General features: G+C 42.9%; 1 protein-coding gene across 1 annotated transcript in view; it reads right to left on the reverse strand.

The window, feature by feature from the left end:
• Nucleotides 1–12024, reverse strand: part of stx1a (syntaxin 1A (brain)) — a gene marked incomplete at its 3' end in the record, with an annotated part of 67000 nt that extends 54976 nt beyond the window's left edge. The window contains exon 1 of the mRNA XM_080429149.1: nucleotides 11887–12024. Coding sequence (XP_080285275.1) covers nucleotides 11887–11916 — 30 coding nt within the window. The 5' untranslated portion in view covers nucleotides 11917–12024. The remainder of the gene's footprint in view (nucleotides 1–11886) is intronic.

Below are 12024 nucleotides of genomic sequence, written 5' to 3' on the forward strand. Positions count from 1 at the left end.
ATGAAGTCATCATAGAAAAAAAGGGTGGAGCATTCATGAGACAGGAGGTAAAAAAGAACCCACTGTCATCAAATGATAAACAATCACTTTTGATTGATTGACAACCCCTGTGGAGTATGAAATCTGTAATAACCTCATCAGTATGTCTTGGGCTACGTTGGTAGGTATGAGCTTGAGGGAAGTTGACAAATGCAACTTGCGCATCATATCTGGCCATCTGTCACTAAATAATTCCTGGGCCAACAGGGAGAGTGAGAACAGGAGAAGAAGGTGGACATATGACCATATCAGTTATTGAGAGATTAGAGATAATGTAGCTTTATGAACATGTTTGGACTGTAGTACTTGAGCTGTAGACACTAGTGATGAGCGGGCCGACCCGTAACCCGGTCGCGGGTGGTCGAGTCAGGATTTCAGAGGCAATTATGCGGGCTGCGGGTGAGCGGGTCAGCCGCTCTCACACGCAAAAAAAAAAACCTATTTTGAACAACATGCTTGTTTATTTAGCCCATGAAAATGTTGTGCTACTGTAGACATTTAAAGCGACTTTGGGTACTTAAAAGAGCGCTATATAATATATATATATATATTCCCACCGCGGGTCGCGGGGCGGGTTGAGCCATAGATTTATATATGGGTTCGCGGGGCGGGTTGAGGCGGGTTGGGTTCCGTGGCGGGGCGGGGCGGGTCATGAAAAAACCCGACCCGCACATCACTAGTAGACACACACAAGCACACACGCACGCACGCACGCACACACACGCACACGCACACGCACACACGCACACGCGCGCACACACACACACACACACACACACAGGGGGGGGGGGGGGGGGGGGGGCAGTGTTCATGCCCCCCCCCCCCCCCCCCCCCCGCTCAATCAGATGGAAGCCATTTTAACCTGGTGGCTAGGTAATTGAACCATATATTTGGTGCTTTGTCAACATTTCTCTTCTTGACTCTGACAACATCTCGACTGATCAACATCTCAACATGACAAGCTAAGCTATGAGAAACACATCTTGCTAACATACATGGACCCACATAAACACAGACACACAATTTACAGGGGCTGTGTAGGGAAGGCCAAATCAATGCCACCCCTGGGGCCAATTCATAGCTCGCTTTCTCTCTCTGCTGAGAAGTGAGGCAGGTGTGATTGTTCCCCTCCCTGGTTTAATCACCACTTACGCAGCTCTGACAACGGCCTGTCTCTCGTATGAGACTCAGGGCAGCTCAGTCAAGATCTCTCTCTCTCTCTCTCACACAAACACACACACAATTTACAGTTTAGGCATTTAGCAGACGCTCTTAATCCGGAGCGATTTACAGTATAAGCAAGGACAACACAAGATAATACATCAAATGCATAGAAATAGTCATCTAATAATAAAGTAATACATTAAGTATACATTAACTATAATAAATGGCCTGCACCTTAATTCAAAAGGCACCAAGCTTTTAACCACTTAAACCCCATCATTCATATTGTGGGGAAAGCTTTTGCAGAAAATAGCTGATCGACAAACTCACACGTTTCATTGCAACTCGTTGTGAGCTTGTCGATCAGCTATTTTCAGCGAAAGCTTTCCCCACAATAACAGAAAAGAGAAAATATCCTTGCATAAACCCCTGAGGGACTTCGGTCAACCATATGGGGTTTAAGTGGTTAACTACTACATTCAGTTCATTGCTTTCAAATCTAAGTGACATGCACCCCAGCATGATCCCACCACAGTAGTTTCACCTTGCGATAATCATGAGCATCTCCCTTTGAGTCATGCTGTTTCCATATCCCTCGTCTGCCCTCTGTCCTCCATTCCTGTTCAAGACCAGACACTCTTCACTCAACAACATCACCCCGGCCCTCGCACAGTCACTCCATCAAACCTCACTCACATCCCCTGCCTACTAGAGATGCGCGGATCGCGGTTTTAGCCGCGGTTGCCGCAGTTAACCGCAGTTTGGGTGGATTTGGGTCAATCAAATATAATTATTAATTAATATTGGATAAACCGCGGGTGAAATAATGCGGGAATTAAATTAATGATATCAATCTATAGACCTATAATAGCTTTTAAAAAGCACTAAATTTCACTGTGTGCGTTAAAAAGCTTATTAAAAGCCGACATGGCAACAAAGTGGTTGAAAGCGAAAGTAACTCAATGAACTGAATGAAGACGTGCGCTTGTAGTTACCATGGTTGTGGATTGTATACAGTCACTGCATCGCGACAGTGGTGAGTGACATTGTTTATAAGAAAACTAACGTCAGGAAAATAACAATTATTTGGTGCGGTTGGTGCGGATCTATAAATAGGATGATATAATTACCGCGGGTGGATGGCGGATGGATAATGAACTTGTTAACGCGGATTTGGGTGACAAAAAAACCCATCCGCGCATCTCTACTGCCTACATAGCTTTTTTCCCCCCATTAAGTCTGTTCCATTCAAAATGGCCTTAATTAATGCCAGGTCAGCCTGTAACAAGCCCTTCATTTTCAGGGACTCAGCACCTTGATTTTTTGTTTTTAACAGAGTCTTGGCTGAAAGACAAAGACAATGTAACCGTGAATAAGCTCTGTCCCGCTGCCTGCAGTGTTATTAATGCTCCTAGGATGTCGGGCCGTGCAGGTGGTTTAGCGGCTGTATTTTCTAAACAGTTTGCTTGCCGCTCTGTGGGCACTGATAATTTTAATACTTTTGAAGCACTCCTAGTTAGGAATGGATCTGCTAATCCTCTCTTTATCTTATTGTGCTATCGCCCACCAGACTCTAAAAGCAAGTTTTTAACAGAATGTTCTGAATTTTTATCCTCTGTTGTTATGAAACTTGATAACTTGGTGCTGACAGGTGACTTTAACTTTCATATTGATAATCCCTCCGACAACTCAGCTAATGAGTTTATTAGTATCACCCAATCATTAAATCTAACTCAGCATGTATGGGCCGACGCATGACCATGGTCACACATTGGACCTGGTCTTTACGCTGGGTCTGAACCTCAGTACTCTACGTGTGGGTGAGTTCTTCCTCTCGGACCACAAATATATTCTTTTTAATATAGATTTTATTGCCGAGACTCAACCCACCAAATGTTCAATCTGCTGTCGTACTCTCAACAGCTGCTCTGCTGAAAAATTCTCCTCTATTTTCTCAGACCTTAGCAAGGATGTGACAGTTCCAACTGATACCAACGACCTCGTCTGCCATTTTAATAATCTATGTTTGTCCTCCACATCCGCAGCCTAAAAGGGGAATGCAGAAAGGTAGACGTCACTGGAAAAAGTCCACTTCATCCACATGAAGGATCTTCTGTCTGCCTTTAATCAGAAAATTGATAATGCAAGATCTACATATTTTTCCAACTTGATCGACCTCAACAAAAATAAGCCAAAAGCTCTTTTTGCTGTCATTAACACTCTTGTTAACCCAGCTCCCCCCCCAGTTCCTGTCTTCTCTGATGATGACTGTGAACAATTCTTATCATTTTTTATAGACACAGTTGACAATATAAGGTCCAAGATAACACCGCCTAGTATAAACATAGCTGACCATCCTCCTCACTGTGCCAGTTAAACACGATCTCCTTGGATGATCTGACTTACACCAATTATCTCCCATATGAATCACTCCTCTAGTCCTGTTGACACTATTCCAACCTCACTCTTAAAAGCTGTCTTTAATAGCCTAAGCCCTTACATTGTGTCTATCATTAACAGTTCTATATCCTCTGGTTGTGTGCCCCATCACTTCAAACATGCAATTATTCAACCGCTCCTGAAAAAAACAAGCCTTGATCCACTAATCCACGGCAATTACAGACCAATCTCTAAACGCCCGTTCATTTCAAAGGTCTTGGAAAAAGTTGTCTGTAACCAACTCTTACTATTCCTCAATAACAATAATATATTTGACAAATTTCAGTCAGGCTTTCGTCAAAAACACAGCACTGAAACTGCACTCCTTAGAGTTCCCAGTGACATCATTATGAGGGCCGATGCTGGTGAGTGTTCAGTGCTGCTGCTGCTGGATTTACGTGCAGCATTCGACACCATAGACCACTCCATCCTTCTCAATAGGCTCCAACAGTGGGTGGGCTTCACTGGGTTGGCTTTGGAATGGTTTTCCTCCTATCTGTCAGGGAGAAGCGTGGCTGTCGCTATCGACAACTTCGTTTCCTCCTCATTTCCCTTGACCTTTGGGGTCCCCCAGGGTTCCATCCTTGGTCCAGTATTGTTCTCCTTCTACATGCTACCCCTTGGTGCTCTTATAAACAGTTTTGAAGGTATTTCTTATCATTGCTATGCTGATGATACACAGTTGTATCTGTCTTTTAAGCAAAATGACCTCAGCAAAATCACAATCATGCGTGACTGTTTAACAGAAATCAAAAACTGGATGGCACAAAACTTCCTACAGCTCAATGCAGACAAAACAGAAATCCTCATTATAGGCCCGGAGAGTATTTCTAATGCAATAGCTGTCCCTTGGTTCTCTGGCATCCAACGTGTCACAGAATGCAAAGAACCTAGGTGTCTTTTTTGACAACCACATGAACTTCGAGTTCCATGTAAAGAAGGTTACCCAGTCTTGTTTCTATCATTTACGCAATATTGCAAAAATCAAACCAATCCTTACTTCTCAAGACCTGGAAAAAAGCATACATGCCTTTGTCTCTTCCCGTCTTGACTACTGTAATGGACTCTATACTTCCCTGAGCCATTCCTCTATTCATCGACTACAACTAGTACAGAATACCGCTGCCAGAATTCTCACCAACACCAATCGTAGAGCACATATAACACCAGTATTGGCAGCACTTCACTGGCTGCCCATTAAGGCTAGAATTGATTTTAAAATCATTTCAAGAACTTACAAAGCACTACATGGGCTCCCCCCACTTTATATCACGGACTTACTGCACTCAAAGCCCAATGTGAGATCTCTCAGGTCCTCTGACAAAGGCCTTCTGGATATACCCGCGACCAAACTTAAAACTAAGGGTGACCGGGCCTTTGCAGTTGACCGGGCCTTGACCGGGCCTTTGCAGTTGCTCCTACATTGTGGAACACTCTGCCTTTGGCGATAAAAAATGCTGAGTCAGTTGATGGTTTTAAGAACTTGTTAAAAACACATGTGTTTGCCAGACCCAGGGGGTCAGGCCTACATGAGGCTTTGTCGGTCCCCTTTTGCCCTCCTTTTCGTCCATATATGGACGAAAACGTTTTCTTACATGTCCCTCTTTTTGATTGGCCAAGCTTAGCGTGACGTAGTTTAGAAACCATTCAGATTTCCGGCCGTTCAGATTTCAACCACTAGGGGTCTGGCAGTACCAGGTCCCTGGTTTTAAGGTATGTATCACGTAATGGTTTTAAGGTATGTCAGTATCACAGCATAAACCCTGAGGCTTAATGTAACTCTGAGAGAGTAAACATACAAATGAACAGTGAGGATGTAGCAGTGTAGAACAGTGAAGGATAGAGAGTTGGTGTAACATGATTCAAACCCAGGACATTGTGGCTTTGTGCTCAGTGTACTGTATGTGCCAGGGTACCTGAGAGATGTGTATGGCAAAACAGACATTATTTAACCATATGAACCCTAGCATCATATTCTGGGGCGAATATTTTGTGACAACAGGCTATTTTCGGTGTAGATTTGGTGTAAAGGGGAAAAGTATAGAGCAAGTATAGAGCCCTGGGGGACCCCGTAATTCTGTATACAGCATGCATACATGTGCCTATATAAAAAGAGAACTTGATGTCACACCATTTAAAGTAAAGATGGTGCCACCTGTCTATTGAACTGAATTAGACGGGCGGTCACTCATTCTAAATATGCACACGGACAAAATGTTTAATAATAATAATGATAACTAGGAAAAAGTGAGGTCTCCGCCAGGTCAGGTAGTTTAGTCTGGGCCAGCAATGTTCTGAATTCGCCAATCAGGATGGAATGTGAAAAATCGGACTGATCCGTCTTGATCACTTGACTATTAGAGATAATGTGTACCGGTTTGCGTGATGAAATGGAATAATAGTTTTGTAAAAATCGGCCTCCTGGAGGCGCTATAATAGGGCAATGTTGAAAGACTGGCATTCTTTCCTCAACGTAATGTGAATGTGCTTCCAAAGTTTCACGGCAATCGGACACTGCGTTCATAATTTACGGCATTTTGTTCAATACGGGCCACTCCTGCAAACTTTAGATGTCAATCTTAGCCAATCAGGATGGAATATGAAAAATCAAACAGATCCGTCTTGATCTCATGACTATAGAGATCACGTGTAACGAGTTAAATGTGGATACATGGCCTCTAGGGAGTGCACCTACAAAGTTGTAAACAGATCGGTGCAGTTACGGATAAAAACACGAATCGGCCTGTCATAGCACCACCATGAGGATGATTTAAAAAACTTGAAGTGGCATTTCTTCCTCGGCCTAGTCGGAATATACGTGTAACATTTCACGGAAATTGCATGCTGTGTTCATGATTTGAGGCATTTTGTTCTAAGCGGAGCACTCCTGCAAACATTGGAAGCCATTCTTAGCCAATCAGGATGGAATATGAAAAATCTGAAAAACCTGTTTCGTTTAATGACTATTATTCTGTGTATTTATTTTTGTGACTTTGGACAAAATCTGTAGGAGTACTGTCAACAAATTTGTTTTGCAAACAGCGGCCTCCTGGTGGCGCTATAACAGGCCCATGTGAAAAATCTGGGGCAGAGGTTCTGAATTGGCATCCAGGGAGTGTGTGTGCACAGTTTCGCTGCGATCAAGCCAACGCGGATTAGCTGGTCACAGACGGACGGACAAACACGGACGGACACACACACACAAACACGGACGGACGGACGGACGGACAGGGTGCAAAACATACTCTCTCGCAATGCCTTTCGGCCTGGCGGAGACAATAAGATGATGAATTCAAAAATCTATTCAGATATAAAAATAAATAAATAGAAATAGATTAAAAAAAAAACTAAAACTAAAATAGAGAATTGCTACACATGCAACCCTCAAACTGGGTGTGATTTTTGACAAAATGATCACATTTGAACTGGGGACTCCCCACCCTGACAAGCACTTTCCACAGACAAATATTGTGAAAATAGCCGATCTACAAGCTTGGCTATTTTCAAAATGTTTTCCTCTTTCTTATATTATTTGAATACAATTTGGCCAAAGTTTGACCAGTTTTTATAGCATAGTTTGTTGATTACTTTTGATTCAGTTAGGGTCTTTTTATTTTTCTTCTTTTTTTAATTTTAACACATTGGGTGCCAGAGGTTTATTAAAATATTATACGTTGAGTGCCAGCATTTCTTCCATCCACTTGCGTTATACATTTCGTGCTGTGAGAAGCCCCGACGCGGAAATGCATGTAAACAAAGCGTGCGTGCGAGACGGCGGAGGGTCCCGACTAACGCCTGGAAAAATAATATTTCCAACGCGACCCTCCATTGCAGCGTGATCGCCGATCGAAAACGGCTCGTTTCCACCACATTAAAAAGAAATGGAGATATTAAGCTTTTAATCAAGGAGATAACATTGAAAACGCCGACCGGAAGGATTTTTGACATGGAGCCACATCCAGCCTCTTCTTCTCAGAAACTGCTTGGGTGATGTCAAAGTTTCGTTTTAGCGCCCCACGTGGCCCACATGTATAAAAATAGAATTGGGTCAAAAACGGTCCGGACCGTTTTCGGCACTTCTCGTTTGGACCCTCAAAAACGGTCCGGACCGTTTTTGGCATTCAATGTGTTAAGTATTAAAAAGATCTTAAAAGTTATTAAATTCATTAAATCATGTGGGGACCCCCTACCCACAGGTTGAGAACCACTGGATTAGGGTCCCAGAAAAAAAAGAAAGAACAAAACAACGGGGGTCCGTACGGCGCTCGGGTGGTGCCCACCGTCATGGAGTCTAGGGGTTCGAATCCACCGCGGTGCATCCGGTTTTGTCGAGCTCAATACAAACACAATTGGCCCGTGTTCGGGGAAGGGAAGCCGGGCAGGAAGGGTGATATGTGTCACTGTATGCATTCCTACAGGCTGGGATGGAACCTGTCAGCAGGGAGTGTCGAGCGGGAGGAGTAGGACGGAGGCTCTATGTCCTCCCGGCAGGGGCTCCTCACTGGCACGTGAGTCAATAGGATACAACAGCAGTGATAACACACAGAAAAGTGGAAAGAAAAGTGGTAAAAAGCAAAAAAGGGTCTGTGGCCTAATGCATACAGTATCAAACTATGTTGAGAACCCGTGGGCTAATAGTGCACATCTGACTGTAAGGGAAACAAGACCAGGAGACCTGGTTCTGCCAGACCCAGACTTCACATGACGTGTCAGCCTGTGTCTATGCCCATGTATGGACGAAAGGGGGACAGACTTTTATGGCTGGGGCCTAAGGACAAAGTGACCAAAACCTGTTTTTTGCCCATGTATGGAGAAAACAGGTACAAAACATGCCCATGTATGGACGAAAGGGGGACAGACTTTTATGGCTGGGGCCTAAGGACAAAGTGACCATGCCCATGTATGGAGAAAACAGGTACAAAGCCTCATGTAAGCCAGACCCCCTGGGTCCGGCAACAAATACACAACAGTCTATTTTGACCAGACATCCCTGTTTGTCGGTCGCACCCGTCTGCGACCGAGTCAAACTCCAGACTGGTCACACTTGCTGGCAGAGATGTGCGCTCCACTGAGCATGTGAACCTTTCTAGTGGTTTTTACAGTCATGGCTGCAAGTTCCCACCTGATGTCATGTGGGAGTTCTGACTGCTCCACACCGTAGTGAATAACTGCTAGCTTGCATAGTGTCTTCAGTGTTGGACTTAAATCTAAGATGTACAGACCATCAGTGGGTGTGTGGGTTGTGTCGTATCCTCCAAAGAGGATGATACGATCTCCGACCATGCAACAGCACATCATATACCTCTGAGAAGGGCCGTTTCCTTTGAGTTGAACAGTCTTCCAGGTGAACGTCACTGAGTTGAATTTCCACAGATCAATCAAGTGTTTCCTGTTGCATCCACCATATATGTACAGCTCTCCATTGTAGGCAAAGGCTAAATGACCAAAGCGTCTTTCTGGGAGAGGCTGTATAGAAGGTGGGTTCAGCCAGCAGTTGGTCTCTGTGTTAAACACTGTGATGTTATTGTAGTCCACAAATACAAACATCTTTGTCCCGATGATGGCGGCAGAGTGATGTGATGAAACAGGTGGTGGAGTTCCTCTGGTGTTAATTAAAGACCAGACCAATGTGGTGGTGTCCAACTTGTAGATGTCATTAGTGTATCTAGTCAGCTGGGTGGATCCTCCATAGATATACATGACCTTCCCCAAGACAAAGGCTGAGTGTCCCCACTTTGCCTCTGGAACAGTCCCAGAAACCCTGGGTTTGAACCACCTGTGGGTGTCGACATCAAATGCATAAAGCACGTTGTCGTTGCAGTAAGGCCTCCCTCCCCAGATGTAAATAGTATCTTCTACCAGTATAGCTGTGTATCTGTGGCACACAAGGGGACATTCTCCTCTTCCAGTCGTCACTGGAGGCAACTTCCTCCAGCGTAAAGACAATATATTGAAGATATGGACTTCAATCGGATCACTGTCATTCATGTTAATGCAAATTCCAAAGACGTAAATCTCGAGTTCCACGGGAACAGCAGCATTTAAACAATGTTTTGGTCCTCCTTTCTGACATACGGTCCACCTCAACATTTCACAAACAGACAATGGTGAATAAAAGCAGCCTCTTCAAGTGTTGTTGAATAAAGTTACATTGTGTGTTCTGCCACTTATATTGGTCCCTTTTACTGATGTCATGCCAGTCTTGTCCATGCCAGTCTTGTCCAATTATGGAGTTCCTCTTTTCCTCCCGGTGCAACGTTTTTGTCCATATATGGTGCTTACATGTCCCTCTTTTTGATTGGCCAAGCTTAGCGTGAAGTAGTGCTCTGTCGGCCATTCAGATTTCCGGCCATTCAGATTTCAACCACTAGGGGTCTGGCAGTACCAGGTCCCCTGGTTCCCTTGTTTTTTGTGATGCGTGTTTGCGTGAAGTCTGTTTTTTTGTGACGCCACACATGTGACGTGGGCATGTGACGTTTGTTTTGTGACGCCACGTTTTTATGACGCTTTTTGTGCCCATATTGAGCATGTTATGTTTGTGACCTCCACTATCTGCCCACCCATAAGGCCATTGTAATATAAAGGAAGGATAGGAAGGATTCAAACCGGCAACAACATTAGGAGCAGAATTAGTTAGAAAAATAGGAGTTAAATGGCCTAGCAGCTATAGCTACTTGTCAGGCAAGCATCTAAACATAATTACAGAATCATCTGCGGATATGTTAAAGGTGCTGTAAGTGATGTTTTGGTAACATTTATGTTAATATTCTGATAGTAAGTTGCTATATACTAGACCAGTGGTTCTCAACCTGTGGGTCGGGACCCCCAGGGGGATCTCCACATGATTTTTGGGGGTCCCCAGATGACAGTGAAGTGACAATTTAAGGACTTTAAGACCTTTTTAATACCTCAAGAAAAGAAAAAGACCAAATACTGCATCAAAAGTAATCAACAAACTAAAACATTGGCCAAATTGTCAAATAATATAAGAAAGAGGCCAAAATTGAGAAGATATTTCTCAATTTTCACTATTTATCTGTGGAACGAAGTCAAACTAAATGGGGGGTCCCCAGTTCACATATGATTATTTTGGGGGGGTCAAGGCCTGAAAAGGTTGAGAACCACTGGACTAGACACTAGACAGAGTGTTGTACAGTAACAGGGTTCTATTCATCCAATCAGGAAAATCCATGTATCAGCTCCACCTTTATAGTGTTCCAAATCAAATGTGTCTGCTTTTTGTTTTCTCCCCATCACTTCCAACTTCATGTGTTTATGCTGTGTAGTGTATATACAGCATGAGTTATGAAATTGGTATTCCACCCTGAAAATGTATTTTCTGTTTAGTAAAGAGCTAGGGGGACAGGGAGAGCTGTTACTGAACTCCATAGCAATGACTACCATGTAATTAGACATTTAACACTTATCAAAATAGTTAATAAATGAAAAAAAAAAATATATATATATATATATATATATATATATATATATATATATATATATATATATATATATATATATATATATATATATATATATACGCACACGCACGAAAAGATAGATAGATAGAAAGATAGATAGATAGATAGATAGATAGAAGGTGCGCACCCTACTCAACAAAAACTATTGTAGAGTGAGAATAATAATCCTAATCTTGTCAGAATTTGAACACTTGCATGTTAAACTCTGGGGGTAGGCTGTTATCTCTGAAACACTACAGATGTTTTAGATAAGACCGTCTATACGCGCACTGTTGTTGCCAAATATACTGGATTAGGATTAGCCTTCTCTCATGGGATGAATTAGTGGAGTAACACACCCATGGGCCATGGGTGATAAGATCTAATAAATAGCTTCAAAGGCCAATTATTAAAACTAATAGGCTATGTGCATATTCTAATTTGTTCCACTATATATTTAGCCCCAAACATAAAATTTTGCGACCAGAAACATCATGTATTCATAAATAACTGATTGATTGGGCATAGGCTATTTTTATCCCACGTTGACTTTATTCACTTAAACCAATAATAATAGGCTAGGTCCAAAATAATAGGTCTTAAATGTAGACATTATGCAGATGTGTCACAACTGTTGCTCAAACAGGGCAACCTATTTCCAACTATTCAACAAACAAATTATCTTTTAATAGGCTATTTAATGTCATGATTGTTTCAATGTGTGCGTGGAAACAATTACCAAAACTGATAACTGAGGTAATGAAAAAATCAAACGGTAACTTACGTGTCTAAGTTCTTGCGTGCGGTCTTTCATGGTTTCTTTTAGCCGCCCTTTTCAATAAGTTTCCGTTATGTCTGTGATGATGGCCGCAGGGTAAATGTGTCCGTTATGTCTGTGATGATGGCTGCAGGGTAAATGTGT

This window comes from Gymnoscopelus braueri (genome assembly GCF_963280865.1).
Source record: "Gymnoscopelus braueri genome assembly, chromosome: 5".
Taxonomy (NCBI): Eukaryota; Metazoa; Chordata; class Actinopteri; order Myctophiformes; family Myctophidae; genus Gymnoscopelus; species Gymnoscopelus braueri.